The sequence below is a fragment of the Suricata suricatta genome, chromosome 10 (genome assembly GCF_006229205.1).
Source record: "Suricata suricatta isolate VVHF042 chromosome 10, meerkat_22Aug2017_6uvM2_HiC, whole genome shotgun sequence".
Taxonomy (NCBI): Eukaryota; Metazoa; Chordata; class Mammalia; order Carnivora; family Herpestidae; genus Suricata; species Suricata suricatta.
The window spans coordinates 102744483-102772272 of record NC_043709.1 but is presented as its reverse complement, the minus strand read 5'-3'; the positions used below and the strand labels follow the sequence as shown (position 1 = coordinate 102772272).

The 27790-nt window shown below is 35.9% G+C and overlaps 1 protein-coding gene, 1 long non-coding RNA gene and 1 pseudogene across 10 annotated transcripts in view; 2 read left to right on the top strand and 1 right to left on the bottom strand.

Annotated features, from left to right (window-relative positions):
* Positions 1 to 27790, bottom strand: part of ERC1 (ELKS/RAB6-interacting/CAST family member 1) — a 516785-nt gene that overhangs the window by 55300 nt on the left and 433695 nt on the right. For 6 of the 7 annotated variants that reach the window (XR_003914152.1, XM_029953456.1, XM_029953457.1 and 3 more), the window contains one exon: positions 18293 to 18391. Coding sequence is in view for 6 of the 7 variants with exons in the window: in XM_029953456.1 (XP_029809316.1) it covers positions 18293 to 18391 (99 nt within the window). In the remaining variant the exon portion in view is untranslated. Of the gene's footprint in view, positions 1 to 16747; positions 16815 to 18292; positions 18392 to 27790 lie in introns of all 7 variants that reach the window. The other variant, XM_029953459.1, reaches the window with a different exon arrangement.
* On the top strand, positions 148 to 19103 carry LOC115303630. Of its 3 annotated transcripts, XR_003914155.1 has the most exons (5): positions 148 to 339; positions 9743 to 9960; positions 10603 to 10812; positions 17584 to 17648; positions 18965 to 19103. It is a non-coding gene; the product is annotated as an uncharacterized LOC115303630 (long non-coding RNA). The 3 variants fall into 3 exon arrangements; XR_003914154.1 differs by lacking the exon at positions 9743 to 9960; XR_003914153.1 differs by lacking the exon at positions 9743 to 9960 and having other exon boundaries at positions 148 to 435.
* On the top strand, positions 7900 to 8422 carry LOC115303627 (annotated as a pseudogene).

Genomic DNA, 27790 nt, shown 5'->3' with positions numbered 1-27790 from the left:
AAACATGGGATGGTCTTAGTGACTTGCTTCTAAAAAACAGAATATGGTAGAGTGCTGGTATGTACCTTCTGATTCTAGGTCATAGAAGGCATTTGTGGCATCATCCTTATTCTCATCTCTGGAATCATTCATTTTGGGTGAAGTTGGCCACCATGTTACAAAGATATTCCAGCGGCCTTGTGGAGAGATCCATACAGGGAGGAATTGAAGGCTCTTACCAACAGCCAATATGAACTGTGGATGAGCCATCTTGAACCTGAATGCTCCATTCCCAGTCCTGCTTTAGGATAACTACAGTCCCAACTGACATCTTGACTGTAACCTCTTGAGAGACTCGAAGTAAGGACTACCCAGCTAAGTGGCTCCTGAGTTCATGACCCACAGATACCACTGAGATAACAAAGGCTTATTGTTTTCCATGCTGCCGAGTTGGGGGTAATATGTTATGTGGAATTAATTTACCTTAAGCAATATCCATAGTGAACTAAGAGTTTATTAGTTATGCTGCTTATGCTTCCTTGTCTAAAATTATAACCGCTTGGCAAATGCCAACTGCTCCTTGAAGAGGTAGCTCAACTGTCACCTTCTCTGTGAAACCTTGAGTGTTTTGGGGAGGCCTGGGTTTTCCTACTGTACCTTGCAGAAAATGTGGTTTAGTATTTGTTTCACAATCTTGAAACATATATTTTAATCCATATACCTAGTGCAGTATTTGGATTGGGAGTAGACTCCCCCAAAATATTTTTGACTTAATTTTCTCATTTCAGTCTGTTTTAAACCAAACAATAAAAACTTCAAACCACACTTATGGAATTATTCTATGTGAACTTAGGACCCAGATGTCAATGATAAAGGAGTGTGGAGAATGTGCTTTGCAGTTTATTAAAACATGAAGTGAGGGATAAACATTCTGATTCAATTTCTGGAAGATATAACAATATGAATGCTAGATTGTAAATAGTGACCCACCAACAAAATGACTATGAAAATTTAAACATTTAAGATGTTTTCATTTAATACCCAAAATGACAAAAGCAAAATTTGAATAAGTTATTTTATATTCACATGAAAAGGAACTCAGACAGTCCAAGTGCTTTCTAGATTTGCCAAATCCCTCCTCATACAGAAAGTTTGTGATTCTGGTCTTGAAATTGAGGAAGAAAGAGTGGTATATGTTCAATGTTGACTATTTTTCAATGAAAAGAAATGAGGTCTTGCTAACAAGTGGTTTGCCTTAAAACCTGAGTTTTCACCAAAAAGAACCAGCCATCTGTTTCAAATATTTTAAAGACTAAGCCCCATTTTGTGCTCTGCTTTGATCTCCCAGGATAATAGGAAGACAGTGATACAGTCCAGCTACACCTCAATCAAGTGTGCTCATTTAATTTATCCCAGAAAGGCTAACTGCCAGATCCAGCTGGAAACTTCAGCCTCATCATCCTCGGATCAGGAAGGAGGAGGAAGACACATCAATGGAGAATAACTCTTTTTTTTTGGTTGATGATGCATTTTTGTATTCAAGAAAATATTCCTTTAACCCAAAACAGATAGATCCTAAAGACAGAAAGAATGTATAGAAAATAACAAATTAGTGAGAAGCTGAGGACAAGTTAATGAAAGGAATACTGTAGAACCCTATTGTAACAAGACTGTTGTTTAATAGTTCAGATAAAATGCGACTCAAAGCATGTCCTCCAAAATATAACTCTACAAAATAAAAATGTGATATAATAGGCAACTGCTAGGCCTGTGTTCCCAAACGATTAAAAGGGAGTCCTATCATATGGTAACTGGTGGGTGTGCACGGTGAACTTAATGACATATTCTAGATGTACACTAGATATTGACTGGAGCTAAGATGAGTCTGGGAAACTGTTACACATGAATAGGGTCAGATTATAGAATAAATAACCTGTTAAGGTACAGAAGAAATTGGAAGATTAAAAATATCTGGTATTAATGCTTAAAAACTTAAATAAATTACATGCAACTTCCCTTTACGGTAAAAACTCACCAGTTTTTTCATTCAATAAATATATACTGAGCTCTGCAGGGTCCCTACATTTTCAGATGCCTGTGAAAATCAACTGAGATGTGAAAAATTTTATTTTGCACAAAATATAAGGGTATTTTTTTATTGTCCAGGAAGAATGTCTCAAGTACAAATTACACTCCAAACAGAAGAAATACAGCTCTTCCTCATTAGTCAAATGCTCATAATCATTAAGATAAGACCAATAGTGGGGCACCTGTGTGGTTCAGTCAGTTAAGCATCCAACTTTGGCTCAGGTCATGATCCTGCGGTTTGTGGGTTTGAACCCCACATCAGACTCTGTGCTGACAGCTTGGAGCCCGGAGCCTACTTTGGGTTCTGTGTCTCTCTCTCGCTCTGTTCCTCCCCTACTTGTGTTATGTCTTTCTCAAAAAATATATAAAACATTAAAGAAATTTTTAAAAAGGATCTGAGAGCATATTTTCCAGAAACATTTAAAATGCCGCAATTCTAAGAAATAAATCACACGAGTCACAGGACAATGTCACCTTAAATCATTCAGCAGAAACTATAAGAATGTAGGATGGACCTACAGCACAAATGATGTCTTAAGAATACATTAAGAGAAAGGCCTCTCCCCCAAATTACTTATAACTCTCTCATGTAGTCTAAGAGGTCTCTGCCTCTGTGGAAATTATGTGATCATCAAGCATGTGCAGAATTATTTTAGACTCACAGTGTAGAGGTGCTGGCTTCTACTTCTTACTTTTGCCTGAAAATCACCTTCAGGTCAGAAAATTCTAGAAGAAAAGTCACCTGCTTCAAGGTAGTAAGGTCTGACTTAACACGTGTGGCTAACATCCCACGCCCTGAGGCCTTGGAGAGGCACCTGTATTGTTGCTTAGGCGCTACTGGTAAACTTTAACAATTCAATTAAACTTTCAGAAGAAAAGATTAATTTATTTTGCTGAAGGAAAAAATAATCACTAGGACTGTGGGTTACCTGTACAACTAGAGTAATGTTACTCTATTAGGAGACAGGAAAAAATCTATAAAATAAATAGCAGCATCAACGGATCTCATAAATATTCTAGGGTTGTATCACAGCCATGAAGAATGTCTTTGGCATTATCATTTATTGTGTACTTCCTATGTACCAGGCAAAGGGTTAAGTGCACTAAATAGCTTATTATATTTAATCTACACAATAGTCTTTGCTGCAGGTTTTATTACTGCCATTTAACAAATGAGGAACCTGACACTTAGAGAAGAGGTTAAGTGATTTGTGGGAAATTACACAGCTACTGAGCAGCATTCAAATTAGGTCTAAAGAAAATACATTTTACCACCAAGCTAAAAGGACATAAAAATAATATAATTGCCTTATAAGAGACACAAAAGAAAAAATATTTTGTCAGTTTCATAGGTGGGCTATAATAGTACATTTTTAAGAAAGTAGAAATTTTAAAGTGCACTAATGTGCATGTATCAGAGTTATGACAACACAAGAAAATACCTAAGAAAACAGTAACACTGGACTGTGAGACAACAAAATGTTAACTAAGATTGCATCAGGTGGTGGGATAATGGGTAATTCTTTCCTTTTCCAAGTTCAATAATTAGTGTTGACTACAAATCTGCCTTCCTTAAGATACCTAGGTCTCACACAAAGAAGTCCCCACATAGTCATTTGTGTACTGTGTGTGCATTCTAACAAGTAGAGAGAAGAGAGTATATATAAATCTAGGAGATATAGGGAGGCCTAATCATTTCCTGTCTGCTCCTGGAATGGAGAAATGGGGCTAAGCATGCCTCTATCTTGATGGTCATCCAGTTCTGGAAGACTGTCTAGGCTTTATGGGAAAAGAAAAAAAAAAGCAGTGAAAGGGGGTGGGGTTCTGAGATACTTCTAGGGTGGTGACCAGTTATCAGAGAATCCTAATTGGGAAGAAGGTATGTAAACCCACCTGGAGTATCAGTGTTTTGTGGTTCCTGGGGGCCTAAATATCCTACTGGGCTAAAGAGGCAGCCATCTTGAAGGAATCCTAACAGTTATAATACTTCTACAGCAGAAAAATGTTTTCATAAGAAAAACTTGAGCTCTTGGGTGCTTGCTTCCAAAGATGACCAAGGAAAGAAGAAATAATTATCATGAAGAAAAGGGCCATCAACCTTATGTGTGGCTTATTCATTGCACCCACTGTGCCTGATGTGTGCCCAAGGACGAGGCCATTTGAAACACAGCAGAGGCTACAGCCATCAGGACATTTCTGAAGCAAGGGTCTCTGACACCTTTGTGCTCCTCAAGCTGTAAGTGAAACTACATTACTGCAGGAGTTGTGCCATTCATAGCAAGGTAGCTGGGAGTGACTTTCCTGAGGCCCAGAAGGACCAAACACCCGCGACAGGATTTAGATTTGCGGGTGCTGCCCTGTCACTTCTGCCAAAGCCAATGTAAGGAGCTGAGTTTTTAAGTCTGAAGAAAAGCTATCCTCTGGGAGACAAATAAAATGAAAATCATACTTCAAAAAAAGTAAAGAAAAAAAAATGTTGAAGATAAAATCTGGTTCAGACACAAATCATTCTAAATCATGAAAAAAGATGGTAAGTTGAATTTAGAAGTACAAAGGCAGACAAAACATAGTGAAAAAACTGGGGAGTGATTACAATTAGGAAATAAAAGCAGTATTCTATTTCTCTGATAATGTTGATAGAGCTTTCATATTGTAGCATACACATTACTTTTTCTTACTATATCAACTATTATAGTCCACAAGCATGTAACATAGATGTACTTTGAATTTGGCAAAAACTAGTCTAGAGCAAAGGTTCTAGAATTCTGAGAGTATCCGCAGGCTGTACAAAGCTCGGGGACTTCAGAAAATGTTGACTAAACCTAAAAATACAGAAAGTTGGTGTTTAAAATACAGAGATTTGGTGTCAAACAACTATACCTTTTCCCCATCAGCATTCCTTTGATGTATTTGTAAAAAATGTTCTAAAACTAAAAACAAGGACTGCCTGTGCTATACTTCAAATACCACGCAAAAGCTGTATGAGGTGAATGTTGGCTGTGCACAGGTTACCCAGTAATACCCACTGTTTGCATAGCAGATTATGGATTTACAAACAACTTTCACACTCACTGCACTGCCTTAATAGTACAGTTATCAGTGCATTCATTTTAGAGATGAATAACTTAAGGATCTAAGAGGTTAATGAATTAAAGTCTGACCTTAACTTAATGTTTTTAAAATTATATCAAACAGCTGTCTACATCTTTCTTGGATAATTCATGTGAAACAGAAGAACAGACATATTCTGAACTTTGAGGAATTTAATATCTAAGTGCATTAGGGCCAGAAAAATGACAGTTGATCTTAACAGTAAGTCTGTCAGAGAAAAACAACTTTGGCATTGGAAAGGTTGTGCTAAAACGCTAAAAGCTCTGTCCAAGTCATGTAAACTGATCAACACTGTCTCAGTTATTCTGGAAAGACTAAAACACATCAAGAAAGAATGATGTGTATGAGGAATTCACAGAAGAATGATTACTTTTGTAACCAATTCCTTTTCTGTTTCACTCTTTGCTGTGAGATAAGGCTGGACAGGTATAGATGACTGGCACCTCTCTTAGTTGAATAAAAGAGTCAGGATCTGGTGAGGCTGGTGAGAATGCTGGTACACAATGCTTGTTTCTCTGCTCTTTTTATCAAGGGTTCTTACAACTTGGGGGAAAAGAGGAAGGCAAGAAATAAAAGTGGACAGCATCTATTCTTGCAGGAAAATATTACTATCCCCACAGGAGAAGTAGCAAAATCACAAACCAAAAAGTACTCTCACTTCCAACTATTAAACACAATCCAGTACAAGTGCCTTAAAATTATATACATGTACCCTTTATAGAAGAGAAATACAAATTTGAAAGAAAGAATTCCTGGCAGCAGAAAAATCCCAATTTTCCTCTAGTCTAAGCAAAAAAGTGCTATTCTAAGCTAAAAAGAGATTAACAACCAATTCAACAGAAAGAAAAGTTTCTTAGGTTTTAAGATTCAAATAAAAGCTTCTTGAGGTCCCAAGCCATTCTGGTATTTTCCCTGGCTAAGGGATAGTGAGTTACTGTTGACCTGTGAAGTATATATATCATCAGCTCTTCTCAAGACATAATGTTTCAGCAGATGTCCAGTAGAGAAAATGACAGGGGACTATTTCAGTGTTTACTTTATTCTTTTTAAAAATGTTAAAACCAATCTAAAAGGGAAGTTCATAGTGATGAATGCTTACTTTAAAAAACAAGAAAAGTCTCAAACAATCTAACTTTATACCTCATGGAACTAGAAGAAGGACAAATAAAAGCCAAAGTTAATAGAAGGAGGAAATAATGAAGATTAGAGCAGAAATAAAGGAAATAGAAACTAAAAAGACAATTGAAAAGATCAATGAAACTAAGAGCTAGTGTTTTGAATTGACAGCTAATAGCTAGACTCTTCAAGGAAGAAAAGAGAGAAGATTTAAATAAATAAAATCAGAAATAAAGGAGATGTTACAACTGATACTACAGAAATACAAAAGCTCATAAGAGACTACGTGAAACAATTATATGCCAACAAATTGATAAGCTAGAAGGAAAAGATACATTCCTATAAACATACAACCTATCAAGTTTGAATAATAAAGAAATAGAAAATCTAAACAGACCACTATTGAGTAAGGAGATTGAATCAGTAATCGAAAATCTTCTCCAGAAAAGCCCAGGACCAGATGGTTTCACTGGTGAATTCTACCAAATATTTAAAGAATTCTCAAACTCTTCCAAAAAAACAGAAGAAGGGAAACTCTTGAAAATCCATTTTATGAGGCCAGTATTACCCTGATACCAAAACTAGGGGGGAAAATGCCACCAGAAAGAAAATAATTAAAAGCCAATATCTCTGATGAATTATAGGCACACACACACACAAAAACTCAAGAAAATATTAGCAAACTGAATTCAACAATACATTAAAAGGATCACACCCCTCAATCAGGTGGGATTTATTCCAGGGATACAAGGATGCTTCAACACCTCCAAGTCAGTCAATGCAATACACCACATTAATAAAATGAAGAATGAAATGATGATATGGTCATCTCAATAGAGACAGAAAAAGCATTTGCCCATATTAAACATCCGTTTGTGATTAAAACTCTCAAGCGGGTACAGAGGGAACACACCTCAACATTATAAAGGCCATATATGACAGGTCCACAGTTAACATATTCAGTGACAAAAAGGTGAAAGTGCTTCCTGTAAGATCAGGACAAAACAAGAATGTCTGTCTATGTTTACCAGGGTGCCTGGGTGTCTCAGCTGGTTAAGTGTCTGGCTTCAGCTCAAGTCATGATCTACAGTTCATGAATTTGAGCCCTGTGTTGGCATTGTCCCTGCTTCAGATCCTCTGTCTCCCTCTCTCTTTGCCCCTTCCCCACTTGCACATTCTCTCTCTCTCTCAAAAATAAACAAATGTTAAAAAAAAAAGAATGTCTATTTTTACCACATTTTTTTCAGCATAGTATTAGAAGTCCTAGCCAAAGCAATTAGGCAGGAAAAAGATAGAAACGCCATCCAAATCAAAAAGGAAGATGTAAAACTGTTACTATTTGCAGATAATATATTGTATACAGAACACCCTAAAGACTGTGCCAAAAAATTAGTAGAATATATTAATTTTGTAAAGTTGTAGGATACAAAATCAATACACAAAAATCTGTTGTGTTTCTATACACTTAATATTAAACTATCAGAGAGAGAAATTAAGAAAACAATCTTGTCTACAATTATATCAAACAATAACATATCTAGTAATAAGTTTAACCAAGAAGGTAAAAGACCTGTATATTGAATACTATAAGACATTAATGGGAAGATGGAGGAGGCTGCAGAGTTGAAGCTGCTGGAGAAGTCCCTTGGACTGAGTAAAGGGAACAAATACAGCACTCAGGGCGAGCTCCAGATTCCAGTTCTTCGAACAAACAATGGTCCAAGTCTAACAGGACTGACTACTATAGCAGCCCATCTAGTCAAGCAGACCAACAAAGAATATTTGCTTGGGAGCACCACAGAAGAAAAAGCAATAGTTCAGTTGGTTGGAGTACAGGGTATCTCGAGTGGATGGACACTCCAGTAAAGATGATGTCCACACTTTGTTGAAGGATTTTAACTCATATCTTGAAGATAAAGTCTATCTTACAGGATATAACTTTACCTTAGCAGATATCCTTCTGTACTATGGATTCCATCACTTTGTAGTTGACCTGACAGTTCAAGAAAAGGAAAAATACCTTCATGTGTCTCACTGGTTTTGTCACATTCAGCATTACCCAGGGATCGGGCAGCATCTGTCCAGTGTTGTCTTTATCAAGAACAGACTGTATACTAATTCCCACTAGAAGCTATCCAGGACATACAGAAGTGTGGACACAAATCTTTTAAATGGAAAGTATATTCTGGACCAGAGGACTAACATAAACTGATATGCAGTCATTCTTTGTTGGCTTAGGTTGATAGAATAAATTTATCAGAATGTTTTCTGTCTTCTTTAGTTGAAATTTTGCAGCTTTTATATGTAAAAATTCAACTGTCAAAACTCTGAGTTGAGATCACTTTATACATTACCTTGTTTTTATAGATGAAACTTATTTTAGTAAAACTTGCAAATCAGTGGCTTAATCTTAAGGGAAAAAATAGTCCTTTCAGTCAGTGGCTGACATATTTGGCTATTTACTGACCTCTCCTTCACATTTTAAAATTCATTTTCTGCTTATGGATATTTACAGTAATTTGTTTACTAAAAACTATAATAAATTGTGCCAAGGATACAGAAAAAAAAGACATTAATGACAGAAACCAAAGACAAAATTAAAGGGAAAGATATTCCATGCTCATGGATTGAAAGAACTGATACTGTTAAAATGTCCACACTACACAAAGCAATCTATGGATTCAATGCAATCCTTATTTAAATTCCAATGACATTTTTCACAGAAATAAAATAAATAATCTTAAAATTTCTATGGACCCATAAAAGGTCATTAATAGTCTAAAAGTAATCTTGAGAGGGGTGCCCAGGTGGCTTAGTCAGTTAAGCGTCTAACTCTTGATTTTGGTTCAGGTCATGATCTCATGGTTCAGTTCATAAATTCCAGCCCCATACTGGGCTCTGTGCCAACAGAGTGGAGCCTGCTTGGGATTCTCTGTCTCCCTCTCTCTGTCTCTCTCAAAAATAAACATTAAAGAAAAGAAGAAAAGCAATATTGAGAAAAACTAAATATGGAGAAAATCAATATTCAAGAAGTATTTGCCAAATGCCTATTAACTTCCCAGACAACACTTAAGGAACCTCTACTGTAACTTTACATTGTTCCCTGTTGATTTAAGATTAATAATTTAAAGACAAAGGGTATTACTAGAAATAAAGATACTTCATAATGACAAGAAGAAGTTTAATAGGAGTGCAATTACAAATTGGTATGCAAATAACAATATCAAAAGATATGAACCAAAAATTAAAGAAATCAAAGGACAAATACAAAGATTCCAATTATACTTGAATATTTTAATATTTCTTTCTCAGCAACTAACAGGACTCCTCCATCTCATAAGTTTTTAGTAAAGTCATGTAATATCTGAACACTTTTATCAACCACCTGGACCTAACTGGTATTTATAGAACACTATATGCAATACCTAAAGAATACTATTCCTTTCAGGGCACATGTATATTCACCAACATGGACTGTATGCTGGGACACAAAATGGAAGCCTAAGAAAATGTAAAGTATTAAAATAATACAAAGTATATTCTCTGATCACAATGGAATTCAACTGGAAATCAGTAACAATATGACCCAGTCAGACATTTTTGCAAATCTATATGAAAAAGAGAAAAAATTTTAAACTAAATAATAAAACTGCCAGGATAAGTGAGGTAAGCAAAATTGTAAGGTATTTCAATATAAAAAAAATATCAACTGTACTTGTATATATTTGCAGCAAGCAACTGAGATAAAACATTGTAGATATAAGTTAAAGAAGATCTAATTAAGTGGAGAACTAAACTGTGTTCATGATTTGAAAGACTTAATAGTGTTGGGGCACCTGGGTGGCTCAGTGGATTAGGCATTCGACTTCAGCTCAGGTCATGATCCCACGGTTTGTGGGTTTGAGCCCCACATCAGGCTCTGTGCTGATGGCTAGCTCAGAGCCTAGAGCCTGACTTCAGATTCTGTGTCTCCCTCTTTCTCTGCCCCTCCTCTGCTCATGCTGTCTCTCTCTCAGAAATAAATAAAACATTAAAAAAAAAAAAGACCTTATAACCTTGGAGTCCTTCTGTAATACGTGTTAGTGATATTTAAAGCAAACAAGCGATATCATATCTACTTAACGAAATTTATCTAGGATTTATAATTTTTTAAGGAAAATGCATTTATAGTCGATAACTAAAATATATTATCACAACGATTAAGGTAAACATCTAAGAAAGTAGTTACATCAGAGGGGTTAACTGATAAATTTTACCCATTTTCCTTAAATGGAAGAAATTACATCAATTCTTTACAATTTCTTTCAGAGAACAGAAGCAGAAGGACTACTTCCTAACTCATTCTATGAGGCCAGCATTGCTCTAATACCAAAACCACGCAAAGACAGAAGAACAGCAAACTACAGAACAGTATCTCTCATTTTCACAGATGCAAAAGCTCCCAACAAAACATTTGCAAACTGAATCCAAAAATGCATTAAAAAATTATACACCAAGACCAAGGAGAATTTATCCCAGGTATGCAAGACTGGTTCAACATTTGGAAATCAATTAGTGTGAGCTATCATATTAATAGGCAAAAGAAGGAAAATCACATGATTACATTAATAGATGTGGGCAAAACACCTGACAAAATCCAACACCAACTCATGATAATAACTGTCAGTAAAGTGGGAATAGAGGGGGGAACTTCCTCAACTTGATAAAGTATGTCTACAAAAAATATGTAAAGCTAACATCGTACATAATGGTGGGAAATTTGAGGCTTTCTCACTAAGGTCAGGAATATTCAAGGATGGTCCCTGCACCATTTCTTTTCAATATTGTACTGGAAGTTATAGTTAATGCAATAAGACAAAAAAAGGAAATAAAAGATACACAGATTGGGAAGGAAGAAATAAATATCTCTATTCAGAGATGACATTATTGTCTAGTATAAAATTCAAATGAATGAAGAATAACAATGACAAAAATTCCTAGAACTCATAAGCAATTACAATACCAAGGTTGTAGGGTATGAAGCTAATATAAAAAAGTCAATTGCTTTCTAATATATCAACAATGAACGAGTGTAATTTGAAATAAAAAATACAACACCATTTACATAGCATCCCCCCAATGAAACACTTAAGTATAAATCTAACAAAATATGTACAAGATCTATATGAAGAAAATTACAAAATTCTGATGAATGAAATCAATGAAAAAACTAAACACATGAAGAGACAGTCCATGTTCATGGATAGGAAAACTCAATATTGTCAAGATGTCAGCTCTTTCCATCTCTAGATTCAATGCAATCCCAATCAAAATCCCAGCGAGTTATTTTGTGGATACCTAAATACTGATTCTGAGGTTCATATGGAGTACCAAAAGACACAGAATAGTCAACATAGTTTTGAAGGAGAAAACAAAGTTGGAGAACTGACACTACCTGACTTTAAGCCTTACTATAAAGCTACAGTAATAAAGATATTGTGGTATTGACGAAAGAACAGAGCCCAGAAATAGACCCAGATACCTAGAATCAACTGATCTTTGGCAAAGCAACATAGGCAATAAAATTGAACAAAGACGGTCTTTTCAAAAAATGATGCTAGAACTGGACATTCGCATGCAAAAAGATTAGTCTAGGCACAAACCTTGCATTTTTAAAAAAATCAGTTCAAAATGGATCACGGACCTAAATGTAAAATGCAAAGCTATAACATTCCTAGAAGATACTATTGGAAAAAACATAGGGGATCTTGGGTATGGCAATGACTTTTTAGACACAAAAGGCATAATGCATAAAATAAATAATTGATAAGCTCAACTTTATTAGAATAAAAAACATCTGGGGACACTTCAGTGGGGCAGTCAGTCAAGTGTCCAACTTCAGTCATGATCCTGCAGTTTGTGAGTTTGAGCCCCATGCTGAGATCTGTGCAGACAGCTCAGAGCTTAGATCCTTTTTCAGATTCTGTGTCTCCCTCTCTCTACCACTCCCCCCATCACACACACTATCTCAAAAATAAAACATAAACATTAAAATTTTTTTTAAAAATATGGGGTGCCTGGGTGGCTCAGTCAGTTAAGCATCCAACTTCAGCTCAGGTCATAATCTCCTAGTTCGTGGGTTCAAGCCCCACATCAGGCTCTGTGCTGATAGCTGAAGCCTGCTTTTGGATTCTGGGTCTCCCTCTCTCTCTCTCTCTCACTCCTGTCACTCTCTATGAAAAATAAACACTAAAAAAAATTAAACATTTGTCTTAACAGTTTAACAGTGATTTCTCTAATTAAGAAAGAAAACTTTCATAACATACTGGTCCAAATCATGTTCTGAGATGCTACAGTGCTGATATAGTCATGCAACTCATTTCCAGATTTTAGTCAGTGGAATGGTGTTATTCCAAGACCAACTGCTAAGTCTCTTGACAAGTACATCCGTTATTTGAGGTGGTCTGCTGCTAGTTTACACAAAGCGCTTCCACAGAATGAAATTTACAAAGAGCACATGGCCATGGTACCTACTATGCTCCAGGTTCTTCCTAATAGCTACAAGCCACAGGTTCTAGGAGAAAAGTTTCTACCTGAAGGATGTTCAGTTTTCAACAGAAAATATTCCTCATTTATAGTCAACTCTTTTTTATTTAGAATGAAATTATAGGATCCAGACTCTAGGGCTTAATTAAGGCTTTCCTTTAAATTCTTAACAGTTCTCTCTATAGGCCTTTTGTTTCTAGACACTTTTCCTGTCTTCTTTTTCAAAACTTCCCTTTCTTGTGCTAGTAATGCTGACAATAAAGCTAACAGCTACTTCTATGCTCTTGGTTTCAATGTAAACTTTATTGTTTCTTCTCTGAATTTCATGAATTCAGAAGTTAACTAATTCAACAGAAATTTAGTGAGGGCCTACTGTATACTAGGCATTGTTCTAGATGATAGAAATATAAAAGTAAACATATTAAACTCCCTGTCCTCATGGGGACTACTTTCTACTATAAGAGAGAAAAAAAAAGAAGAAAACACAAATTAAAGGGATAGAAAGTAGTGGGAACACATTTCACATGGATTTCCTATAGGCTGAGGGGAGAGAGAAGGGACTCTCATGCTTTCTTTTTAAATATATTTTTTAAAATGTTTATTTACTTTTGAAGACGGAGACAGAGCATGAGTGGGGTAGGGTTAGAGAGAGAGAGGGAGACACAGAATCCAAAATAGGCTCCAGGCTCTGAGCTGTCAGCATTGAGCCTGATACAGGACTCAAACTCATGAACAACGAGATCATGACCTGAGCCAAAGTTGGACACAACCAGCTGAGCCACTCAGGTGTCCTGGGACTCTCATGCTTTCTAACTGAAGATAACACTTGCTTTATTCTGTGTGTCTAAGGAGGGTTTCTTGACAGCAAATTCTTTCAAAGAAAATTTCAATGAATAAATTTCTTTTATTGAAAAATTGTTTTCTCAAGGGAAAAAAATTCCTCAGCATATAAGAGATTAAACTTTTGGTGATAGGGAGATATAATCATCAATATGTCTTAGATTATCTCTTTCACTGTCAGCTACTAGTTCCTCCTTCCATATCACAGAAATGCCTGGGGCCTTAAAGTCACATCTAAATCTTTTTTTATTTTTGAAAATTTTTTATGTTTTTTATTTATTTTTGAGAGACAGAGAGAGATAGCACAAACAGAAGAGGGTCAGAGAGAGAGGGAGATACAGAATCTGAAGCAGGCTCCAGGCTCTGAGTTAGCTGTGAGTACAGAGCCTGATACGGGGCTCGAACCCACGAACTGTGAGCCGAAGCTGGATGCTTAACCGACTGAGCCACCCAGGTGCTCTTCTTTTTTTATTTTTGTACCATTACCTATAAAAGGGCACTGGAATAGATATTAATAAAAATAGTAACTAACACTTCTTGAAGGCTGACTCCTTCCTGGAAATGGATTCAAGTTAATGATGAGCAGCAACAATATAATAATACAAGCAGAGTACATGGTGGAAGACACTATTCAATTCATCTCACATACATTAATTTATTAATCTGTCCAAGAATCCCACAAAGTAGTCCATTAATAAACCATCTTTACAAAAAACTGGGGTTCAGAGACTGAGTTAATTTCCTCAGGCCACGAGGAAGGTGGAGGAGTCTAGATGCAAAGCTGTACCATCTAGCTCCAAAGTTTATGCCTCTTACAACTCATCTCCTTCTCAACAACAACATCCACTCAAAAGATGAAGATACTGAAGTACAGGGAGATTAAATATCTTGTCCAAAATCACAGTAAATACATGGTGGTGTTAAGATTTCACCAGAGGCATTCTGCTCCAAAGACTAGAGTCTTAACCATCATGTTCTGCCACTTATGAAATCGCCTAGACCCTTCTCAGCTCCATAATTCTGTGATTCTCTTCCTGAGTCTGATGATATGTAGTAAGACCCAGGCTTTGCTATTGATATATATTGTTTTACAAAATGTTTGATGTGTAAAAGCCTGATGCAGGTCTCAAACTCACAAACCATGAGATCATGACCTGAGCCAAAGCCAGACACTCAACTGACTGAGCCACCCAGGTGCCCCATTATGTACATTCTTAAGTTTTATAAGGTAAATCATCAAATTAAAAAGTTTAAAATTTTGTTAGGAAAATCTTTTCTCTATAGAATTAGCAAGAAAACAAGTGAAGAAAACTGGACATCAATTACTTCTGCAGTGTTTTAGGGGTTCATGTATTTCTTATGAAACTTATGATATTATGATATTTATAGGACATTTTAGAAAATTTGAAGTATTGTATCATAGGAACTCCACGTAAGACCAGCTAATGGCAACTCCACTGTTTTAAACCAATGGCAGTTAAAATTTCAGTGCAGTAAGCTTGGTAGTGCAATAACTGGGGAAAAAACGCCCCACAAAATTGATAGTATTTCAACTCTCTCTAGGAGTTACTCTATTAGAGAAGAAGAGAAAAATACAATGGAGACTTTAGGAACAAGTATACGTGAAGGTCTGTTCATTTTTCAGTCTCCTGGTGAAGTTACCTATGGGCCTTCTTTCCTGTAACACTAACTTGTTTCTTCTGATTGGCTAGAAAAAGGGTATACAACCAATACAATCCTATTCATATAGGTCAGGGACATACTTCCTGCTAAGGCATGTCAAAAGGCTCCTATGTTCTGCCAAAATAGACATGGCAGGTTCATCTAGAAGGAGGGGACTAGTAAACTGTATTCAACTACTGTATGGCCCCCACATCCTTCATGATGACAAATAACTAATCTTACAGGGGGTAGTGTAGATAAAGAGAATTAGCACACTAATTTTCTCAGCTTTAGCTTTGTCTGGCATGCAACACTAACTCAAAGAGGTTTTTGGCTGGTACACATTTCGCCTTTTACACCCTCGGGATAAAGTCATTTGGAAAGCTTCCCATCTTCATAGAATATGCCCTTTTCCACAACTTACCTCATCATCCTTCTTGGCTGTGTTTGCTAGTGAGAGGTCTACACATGTCCTCCTCATTTTAAGAAGTGTAACACCAAGACACAGATTTTTCAGGGAGAACTGACTCCAAAAGAGTGAGATCACCAAGAATAGCAAGGGCAGTGAATCCAGGGAGTGCAAGGCCACCAATATGTGTGAACTTATTAATTGTAATTATTTTTTTTTTCTAAGAAAAGGATTTCCTTAGTCAAACCTCCAGGGCATCAGATCAAAGGGAGATACTGCCACAGCTGGACTATATTTTCCAGCCAATTGGCCTGGAAAGGAGAATCTAGACAGTGTCCTGGCAACTGTTTAACTCAGCAGCAATCCATAAAAGAGAGGGAAAGAATTCTTTAGACTGGCTTTTTAAAAAAGTCTTCCTTTACTTCTTTACTTCTTCAAGGACAGTTTGAGAGTAATGTCAAAGCCCTAGGGGATGTAGGCACTCTATAAGAACCACTGACCCTGGGAATTCAGAGGATCCTTCTACAGATAGAAACAAAAATTTTTAGTTCACAGCATAATTTTTTTAAAGACATATATTTATAATTATCATAAAAAGTGTATCTAAACCTACTGGCAGAATATTTGATCCATTTTCTATTTCCAGTTTGATGTAAGTCACTATGAACCTTACCAGGACACTGTTAAATCACATTAGATAAGGTAATTTATCAATAAAATCACAAAAGGAGAAATTTGTTTATATGCCCTGGAAGTTCTCCCAAAAATGTACAAAAAGAAATTATAAAGGTGACTATTAACACACAAGGACAAAAAAAAAAAAAAGCCACAAAACCCAACCCTACTATGTCAGAAGCATAGCAATACACACAGGAGTCATGTGAAAATGAGAACACAGAAAGCACACCAAACAATTTCATGAATTACTAAGAAACAAAATGTGAGAATGATTGTGTAAAAAAAATGAAAGCAAACAAACAGAAAACATTTCTATAGTTAAGGAAAGGTGTTTCTCACCGTTCTGAACAAAATGGCTGAACTAAGAGCATCTGATTGGCTATGCCCATATACCCTCCTCCTCATCCTAGGGGAGAGAGTTGACAAAGGGAACAATGCACCAGAGCAGCATGGGAATGAAAAAGAGTTGGTTAGTATTTAAAACAAAGACATAAGCATAATGTAGTAGAAGAAAATGGTCTCTAACTTCTTGACTCTTTGTATATTAGATTCTAATTCCCTAAATTCTCTAACCTACCCAAACTAGTAATTAGTTTGTCATTACACTTCTACTCTTCCTACCTTTCCAGGACACTGTCTCTATTTCAGGGCTAGATCTGGCCAAAATTATCAAGTTGAAGGCTTTTCTTTATTTTTGCCTTTTCTTCAAACTCTCCATTTCTGTTTGCCTCCCACTATTCTAAGGCATCCAATTCACTGTATTTATCAAAACCTGTTTCAAGGAAAGGATCTAATACTCATCTTATATCCACTGGCATAAATTTAATTCTGGGTATGAAAAACAGGCAGAGATAGCAAAAGGATTTCTTGGCAAGAAAGACTGCCAACCTCAGGCAGACAGTTCTCCATTCTGCCTACATTAAGATCAGTATTGGTTTCCCTTGAAAATATAAGGTTTGTCTCAACTGGTTTAGTAAATGTCATCAAACTATGACTATACCTTCTGAATCTTAGAAAAAAACTGCAATTTGGATATTATTGCTGCTTTCATCTGCAATATTTCTTCTTCTAAGACAATACCATGGCTATCATTCAGTGGAGATGTTTAGTGGGGGAGTTTCCTTGACTCTTTAGTCATATGGATGTAATTACTTTAACTATTTTTTTTCTTTCAGCTATACATTTTAAGATTGAGTGTGATGGAGATGTTGAAATCTGATTTTTGGCAATGGGATATGAGGTAATCTGTTCACCACTCTCCCCCATCCATCATTTTCAAGATCTTGGGAGAGTTTAGTTCTTCCAAAAGACTGGAGTTGAATATGGTTCCCTCCAGACTCATCAATGCCTCTTTTGCATTGATGAGAAGTTGAGGGCAACAATATTCCTTAAGAATGACAAATACTGGAGAGACCAACTAAGGAAATGGGAGAGAAGAAATTTTCACTCTTCATAATAGGTGATAACCAGAGATTTAAAAATTTGTAATTAAACAATAGTTATCTCTAATAGTTATCTCAGAGTTGTACCTTACTGAACTCACAAGAGTCTTGTTTTTTTTTAATAAGGCATTGTTTTAATAAGAAAATTAGGACATTTACAAATTAGTATATATCTCCGAGATTAATTTTTTTCTCAACCCAATTCAAGGATTTTTTATAGTCTTTAAATCTTTTGAGTATCTCCTCTTAAAATATTCAGAATCAACCACCATCACCTTCCTATACAAAAATTGAATCTGTTTAAAAACATGAGTGAAGGAGATATCAGAAACTGATGATTTATTTTTATTTTCTAACTTATACTCTGGAATTTATAACATGCTGGTATAAAATACAAGAAAATAAGAGCACATTTGTTTTTATAAAGCAAGAGCAGTCTTACCTGGTCTGGGGAGGGTTTGTGATTGGTTTGATTGGAACGGGAGGACATGAAGCGGTCATCCTCATAGTTGTCTGCCATTAGCTTCATTCGATTTTGTGTCTAAGAGGAAATGATTCATGAAGTTAAAATGAGATAAAAATTTCTATGATACACTGAAAAGTAATAAGTGCCTTAAGAATATCATAAGAAACTTGGGAGCCTGGGTGTCCTGACAGCTCAGAGCCTTGAGCCTGCTTCAGATTCTGTGTCTCTCTCTCTGCTCCTCCCCTGATCATGCTCTTTGTCTCAAAAATAAACACTAAAAAAAAAAAAAAAAAAAAAAAAAAAAAGGAAAAAAAAGACTGTCATAAGAAATAATAAAACTAAGTCTATAAGTCTATGTGAAATAAAATTAACATCAGATTTCTGAAAATATCAGGGAAAGAGAATTCAGGCACTGCACTGAACTGAACTGGGCACCCCTCCTCTGTCCCCATTCATGTTGGACTCCTAACCCTCCATGTAACTATTATCTGGCTAGAGTCTTTAGGAGGTAATTATGTTTAAATGAGATTTATTATAAGGGTGGGACCCTAATCTGATAGGACTGTGGACTTTTAAGGAAGTGGACTTTTAAGGAAGAGATCTTTTTCATTGTCATTTTCATTCATCCCATCCCCCACCCCCACCAAGGGAGAAGACAATATGAAGTTGGTTTCTGCAAGCCAGGGAGAAGGCTCTTACCAGGAAATGAATTAGCTGTCACCTTGATCTTAGACTTCCCAGACTCCAAAATTGTGAGAAAATAAATTTCTGCAGTTTAAGCCCTCCAGCCTATGGTGTTTTGTTTTGGCAGCCCAAGCAAACTAGGACAGGCACCAAAATTAGTATAGAGATTTTGGAGGGAAAGAGTAATCCCTCTATTCAGTGCTTGCTTTATTTTTTAAAATAAAGACTGTAATGATGTGCCAGGCTGGCTCAGTCGGTGGAGCATACAATTCTAGACCTCAGATTTGTGAATTCATGCCCCATGTGGGAGTAGAGCCTACTTAAAAAAAAGTTTTTAAAAATAAAATAAAATAAAGACTGGATTACACTATATCTAGGATAGGACTCTGTAACTCTGTTTTTTCACTTCATGATATGTAGGATCCATTTTCCATGTTACTATAAAAACTACTAATTTTTAAAGCAACTTGTCAATTTGGGTGTGTTATATAACACATAGACCATAAATATTGGGGGGGAAGCTCTGTAAGTAAACAGATGATATATCTGGGAGATCTAAGAGAATCAACTGAAAAACTATTAAAATGTATGATAAAGTTCAGTGAGATGATCACACAGAGACTATATATAAAAAATTCAATAGATTTTCTTTACACCATCAATAAACAGGTTTTCAAAATAAATCACGTCTCCTAACCAGACAGTTCTATAGGGCCTCAGCTCTGGTGGAGTTGGTGTCATGTTTTAGTTCACAAGCAGATGAAGTATAATTGGCTAAAACTTGCCACATTCAGGTCAGGGACCAAACACTGCTCACAGCAGGCAAGGACAATTGCTGCCCTGAAGGACAGATCAGCCAAAACACAAGAGCAGAGTGCATGCAGTACGTGTCAGAAACAGTCCTTGAAGTGCTAGGCTTGGGGCACTACATGACCCCTTCTTCATAAGGACAATCGTTTCAGGAGCAGAAGACATAACTGGATTTTCTAACACAGAGAAGACAGAGACTCAGACAAAATGCCACAATGGAGAAATTTATCCCAAATGAAAGAACAAGATATGGTCACAGCAAGAGATCCAAGCAAAACAGATATAAATAACAGGCCTGATGGAGAATTTAAAGCAACAATCATATGATGGGGCTTGAGAAAAGAATAGAAAACATCAGTGAGACCTTTATCACAGAGACAAAAGAGTTAAGAAAGAATCAATCAGACATGAAGAATGCCAGAAATGAGATTGGAAACAAGCTTGATGCAATTAACAGCAGACTGGAAGAAGCAGAGGAATGAATGAGTGACCTAGAAAAAATAATGGAAAATAAAGAAGCTGGACAAGGGAGAGAAATAATTATAAAACATGAGAATAGACTTAGCGGACTCCATGACTCCATCAAACACAGTAACATTCATATTATAAGAGTCCCAGAAGAAGAGGAAGAAAAGGGGTCAGAAAATTTATTTCAAGAAATGATAGCAGGAAACTTCCCTCATCTGGAGGAAGGAAACAGACATCCAGATTAAGAAGCAACAGAGAACTCCCACCAAAATCAACAAAACAGGCCAATACCAAGACATATTGTAATTAAATTTGTAAAATATAGTGGTAAAGAAAAAAATCTTAAAAGCAGCAAGACAAAAGAAATCCCTAACTTACAAAGGAAAACTCAAAGGCTAGCTGGATATTTCTCCACAGAAACTTGGCAAGGGACTAACATGATATATTCAAAGTGCTGGATGGGAAAAATCTTCAGTCAGGAACACTATCCAGCAAAGCTATCATTTACAAGAGGAGAGATAAAGTTTCCCAGACAAACAAAAAAGTAAAGTTGAGTGCAAAGGAGAGACCAGAAGTGACAAAGACAAAGAAAGATCAGAGAAAATCTCTAGAAATAATGACAAAGCAAGAAATAAAATGGCAATAAATACATATCAATCAATAATTACTTTGAATTTAAATGGACTAAACACTCCAATCAAAAGACACAAGGTGTCAGAATGATTTAAAAAAAAAACAAGACCCATCTATATGCTGCCTACAAGAGACTCATTGTAGACCTAAAGACACCAGCAGATTGAAAGTGATGGGGTAGAGAAACATGTATCATGCAAATAGATGTCAAAAGAAAGCTAGTGTAGCAATTCTTATTTCGAACATACTAGACTTTTTTGTTCTTGTATTACTTTTATCCTCCTTTGGTATCAGGGTGATGCTGGCCTCATAAAGTGATTTTGAATGTTTCTCCTACTACATTTTTTGTAAGATTTTTTAATAAAGATTATCTTTATTATTTTTTTGTGATACGTGCAAGAGACTTGAGCTGAAATCAAGAGTTGAACATTTGACCGAGCCACCCAGATTGTCATTATTTTTTTTATGTTTTACTTCTTTTTTTTATAGTTTATTCATTTTTTTTTTTTTTTTGAGACAGAGACAGGAGAGAGTGGGGCAGAGAGAAAGAGAAGGTGTCAGCACAGAGCCAAACTTGGGGCTCAAACTTCTGAACTGTGAGATCATGATCTCACCTGAAACCATAAGTCAGAAGCCTAACCAACTGAGTCACCCAGAAGCCCCTGTCATTATTTTTTTTAATGTTTAAAAATATTTTAAGTTTATTTATTTATTTTGAGTAGGGAGCAGAGAGAGAAAGAAAGAGGGAGACAGAGAATCTCAAGCAGGCTCCACACTGTCAGTGATGAGACCCATGTGGAGCTTGAACTTGAGATCTGTGAGATCATGACCGAAGCAGAAATCAAGAGTCAGATGCGTAACCAAGTGAGCTGCCCAGTTGCCCCAGTTTAAAAACATTTTTAAATGTTTGGTAGAATTCATCAATGAAGCCATGTACACTTAGGCTTTTCTGTGCTGGGAGATTTTTGATTTCCTAATTCAACTTTCATTCTTTCATGTTATTGGTCTAAGAAGATTTCCTATTTCTTGGAGTCAAGATTCATGATTCATTCTTGGTAACTTGTGTGATTTTAGGCATTATCTTTTTTTCCCCCTAAGTTATCTCTTAGTATATAACTATTTACAGTAATCTATTATCATGCTATGTATTTCTGCAGTTATCTGTTGTATTATTTTCTCTTCCATTTCTCATTTTGGTTTTTGAGTCTTCTTTTCTCTTAACTAATGAAGTTAAAGCATTGCCAATTTTGTTCATCTTTTTTTTGTTCATCTTTTTAAAAAACTGGTCATTACTTTCAATGTTATGTTATTATTTATTCTGGTCTCTATTTATCTATTTCTGATTTTTTCTTTGTTATTTCTTTCCTCTGTAAATCTCAGCTAAGTTTCTTCCTAATCTAGTTCCTTGAGGTGTAATGTTTATTTGAACTTAAATTTTTTTTTTTTAATTTTTAACGTTTTATTTTTTGAGAGACAGAGCACGAGCAGGGGAGGGGCAGAGAAAGACACACACAAAATACAAAGCAGCCTTCAGGTTCTGAGCTGTCAGCACAGAGCCCAGCATGGGGCTCGAACCCATGAATGTGAGCTAATGACCTGAGCCAAAGTTGGATACTTATCCAACTGAGCCACCAGGTACCCCAATGAACTTTAAAAAATTGAAATAAAAATATAAAAATCAGGATCTTCGAAGTTAATAACAGATAAATGTTCAGCAAGACACATCAAGAATAAAAGATATAAACCCATAGTAGGAGGAACCCAAGTAAGAGGGCATAACTATAGACAGAGATTTAAAAAACCATCAAATACTATATGCATGGCAATACATTTGAATACTTAAAGGGGATACTTTTCTTAAAAAATAACTTACCAAAAATGATGCAAAGAAATGTTAAATATTAAAAAATCAACAGTAAATGAACTCTCTCGTTTCACTAGAGAGCAAACACCTTGCATAATGGTGAAAAGTTTTGAAGTCAAAGTATTAAACTGAAGTACACAAAAGGGCCATCTTTTACCATTGCTCCTATTCAACATTATTTTTTTAATAAAAAATTTTTTAAATGTTTGTTTATTGAGAGAGAGCAAGCATGCACGTGCATAAGCAGGGGAGGGGCACAGAGAGAGATGGAGACACAGAATCTAAAGCAGGCGCCAGGCTCTGAGCTGTCAGCACAGAACCTGATGCGGCGCTCAAACTCACAAGCCGTAGGATCATGACCTGAGCTGAAGTTGAATGCTTATCCAACTGAGCCACCCAGGTGCCCCATTCTGTTCAACATTATAATGAAAGTCCTAGCCTGGGCAATAAGGAAATCAAATGAAATCAAAGATACAGAAATTGAAAAGGAAAAGATAAAGCTTTCAATATTTGCATTATTTCACTGCCTAAAATATCCATGAGATCTATAAATTATGACACAGATGATTATTATATAAGTATTAATCAAGTAAAAATGGAATATGAAAAAAAACATAGCATTAGCTAGTGAAATATGAAGAACTTAGGAAAGTACATATTTTCCTAAACAAAAATGATCTGTGAATGAAATTATAAAATAGTACTTAAGAGCACCACAAAATAACTTAAAAATGCAAAGATATAACATGTTTTAGAAGTCATGATACCCCTAAAGCTTAAAAGCATATGAATCAATGGTATCAGCTGCTTTGGAATATGCACATACACTGTACAAGGGTCCAGAAAAGGAGATGTTTGTGGTGTGGAAGTTGGGAAAGGGCAAAGGATTGATGGATGTGACACAGTTATCTCTAGTAGTTTTGCATATGTTTCTTAATCTGGTGTGTATCTATTCTCTGCACTGTCAGTCTTATTTATTTTATGTATCTTATCATTCTCTAAGCTATTATTTTTATTATATATATCTTATAATTTAAAAATATTCATGGAACTATGTGTTCCTTTTATAGGGTTTAAAAATTACAAGCAAAAAATGTGAGTTATAAAATTTTAAAAGTCAATAGGCTAACGTGTTCATTATGTTAAATTTATTCTTGCAATGAAGAGGGAAAAAAGAGAGAGAGAGAGAGGAGAGAGACAAACCAAAAAACAGACTCTAAACTATAAAGAACAAACTGATGGTTACCAAAGGGGAGATGGGGTGGGAGGGACAAGTGAAATAGGTGAGAGGGATTAAAGGGTCACTTATCATAATGAAAACAAAAAACTGAAAGCAAAAAAAAAATATTCTAAAATCTAATTTTAACTGGCTGCATAATATTCAGTTGAATGGATGCTTAATGAGTCTCATATTATTGGGCATTTAGGTTCTCCACATTTTTACCTAACAATATATGCACATTAGTAGGTCACTTCTTCCCTCCAGTATATAATGACAGCAAAGAAAATCCTTAACCAGATTTCTCTTTTCTGAGATGACTTAGGGTGACCTTGAAATATGGACGGTAATTTTTCTTATGTGGTGTGGTATTGTATGACAAATGGAAAGTTTTCTACAAAGCAGCTCTTGGGAAAGGGGACAGGAGAGAGGAAAAGGGTAAAGAGGTGTATCCAGAAAGTGAGCAAGGCGTTGCACATCATTCATATGGTTAAGAAACTTTCACGTTGATTTTAGTAGTAATGTGCACTAAAAATAAACTTGGCTAGTTATTTTCTTAGAATGTGACACTTAAATCTTTAACATGTGATACCTAGTTTAAGTTTAAGAACTTAAAAAATGCTAATAAAGAACATACAAATCCACTTTGAAGGCAGAATGTATTTCATATATTTCTTAGAAATGAATATGAAATCCTCCCAAAGGAAGCGATCACCAAAGATTGCTTACTTAATACATGTAAGTGACTGAAGACATAGTCTTACGACACAGTTACAAGAACTTAGTCCTCCATTTCTGTAAGACACGAAGATGATCACAGTTTAGTGTTTCTATGTCTAGTGTTCAGAAATTTGGTTTTAAGTTTGCTCCCTGCATAGTCATGAGGTTGAGCTCTCAAATCCTGACAGCTCACAGAACACAAGAAATTATACAGACCGTGTGAATGATTCTGTGCTCCGAAGAAGCTCTTGTACTACGCTCTTCTAAAGATAAGGCCAACAAGCAAAAGGAGTAATTCCTTCATGTTTTACTGACATGAAAGGTATTTTATATCCAGATATTTTCCCTCTTAAACCATGCCGTGTGCATGTGCAGATAGTTAAATTCCTCTGGTCCCAAAGAAATAAAGAATAAGATTGTCTGAAGAAAAGAAGGGAGAGAAAAAGAAAGGAAGAAACTTACTAAAAGAAACTTCTATAGTGGTAAATGTGTATCTATGTATATAGGTATACAGAATGACTCAGAGGAAAATGAGTTCATTATTTATTCTGTAATCTTTTCTTCTAAGACTAAGATGTCAGTGTTCAAACAAGGTATTAGAGAAACTGCATTTCACAGAAAAATACTTAGTTAAGGTAAGAAATGGTGTATGTTAGTTATTTGAACCCAGATAGTATAGGGTTTAAATTCCAATCAGAGTTATCTAGGTCACTAATCTTTGCTTTTCAGTTTGTGATAATGTTATTAACCTACCTAAATAAGTTTTAGAAATAATAATCCTCGGAAATATTTTGAGATATATTAGAAAACATACTGTGAATAAACTTTACCCTAATTTGGATTATTTCCAATTACAATTATCTTTAAGAAAATATTAAAATTACTTCTGCATATATTTGTTAAACCCTGGAAATAATTTTATCATAATGAATTGTAATTAAACTTTAATTAGTTATATTGGAATCTGATATACAAAATGAAAAAAGCATAGCCCCTAACAATTTCAGTTAGGTGTGCCAAATTCAGTGCTGGTCATACCTTTACCAAAATCTCAACAGATTACCTTTAAGCTTTATTTTAAACTTTGCATCTTGAGAAGAAAATATAGATTAGTCATTAATGATTTTTTTAAAAGACTTTATTATTTTTTGGTAATCTGTACACCCAACATGGGGCTCAAACTTAAAACCCCAAGATCAAGAGTTGCATGCTTGAGCGAATGAGCCATCCAGGCACCCCAGCCATTAAGTATTCTTGAGATGTGTTATATACTTGTCTTTTTATACACAAATGACTGAAGATTATCTTTGTAGCTGGTTGAACAGCTTTGGAAAGAACAGTGTGAGGCAGTGCAATACGAAGGGGATGGCAACAAGATTAGAAGAAATATCTCTGCTGAATTTAGCCCAACAGCTGTCATAGTCAGATTACCTTTACATCCTATTTTATTTTTTCAACTGGCATTTAAATTCTGTAACAGTGAAGTTGATTTTGTTTTGACTCTTAAATAAATCGGTTTTGTAGTTTAATTTTGGTCCTGATTAGTATTTTTAGTTTATGATGAAATCATGAAGCTTATTATCCTGCAAACACTCTCTATTATGCACCAAGAAAAATGAAACCATAAAGAATCTCAGTTACAGCAACCCAAACTGACCAACTCCCCACCACTGCCCTGTTAATTAAAAAAAAAATTTTAATGTTTTATTCATTTTTGAGAGACAGAGCATTAGCAGGGGAGGGGAAGAGAGACGGGGGGGGGGGAGAGAGGGAGGGAGGGAGACAGACACAGAATATCTGAAGCAGGCTCCAGGCTTCTGGGCTGTCAGCACAAAGCCCAACGTGGGGCTCGAACTCAGGAACACGGAGATCATGACCTGAGCTGAAGTTATAGGATTAACCGACTGAGCCACTCAGGTGTCCTTCTTTTGAATATTTTTGTACATTTATGTGTTACAAGAATTTATAACCATAAAATTATGTCTACCTCCTACTCCTGACAGTTCCTCTTCGAGGGGCGACCACAGTTTGCAGCTCTTTGTGCATATTGCAAAGATTTCCTGACATTCCATGTCTATGAAACTGCATAGTCATGTACACACACACACGCTTATACTAACCCAAACTAATGACTAAAATGAGGCTGTTCAAAAACAAAGTACAATTGAGATTTTATTCCCAATCACTACCTCACTTTCTAGCACATACTGCCTACTATTGTAAGAAACCTAAAGTAACCTTCTTCCACTTTTAATATCATCATGATCATTTCTGCCAGCTGTATTTATTCTCATTAAAAAAAAAAGGTCACTCTACATTCTGGAAAGGAATCAGAATGCTTAAGGGGAATATTAGCTGGATCTGGTGAGAATCACCATTATTCCTAAGGAAATAAGGAAAGGTATGCAGGTATTTTTCTGTTATTCTAGAAATCAACAAAGGCCAGGATTTGGGAACATTTACTAAAGAATTTCATCTATGGCTAAGGCCATCTGGGTGACTGAGTATACAGTTAAGATTTTACAGAAAAAGGCCAGGAAAAAAGAGAAATGACACTAAATTTCTTCACATGTAGTCAAAAAGACTTAAAAAAAGCACTTTAACACCTAAAGTAACTAGAAGCAGCAGAACAACAAACAAACCCCAAAGCCAGCAGAAGAGAAATAATAAAGAGTAGAAAGAAATAAACAGCATAGAATCCAAAACAAACCAGTAGAACAGATCAATGAATCTAGGAGCTGTTTTTTTTTTGAAAGAATAAATAAAACTGATAAACTCATATGTGTAATTTGAGAAATTTAACAGGGGGTGGAGCCAAGATGGCGGAGAGGAAGGGAGCTCTGTAAACTCCCTCCGCACTGTTTTTCGAACTGAGAAGGATATTACGTTCAACTGAGAGAGCGGAAGGAGAAAATACGAACTCCAGAGGGAATAGAACCTCAAAGATACCTGAGTGAGTGGGGGCGAACGGGGGAGATCCGAGGACGGGCCAGCCCGGACGGGCAGGGGAGGTAAGATCCCCAGCCCAACGTGGCGAAAGCACGCAGCGCCCGAGACAAAGGGAAGAGACAGAGTC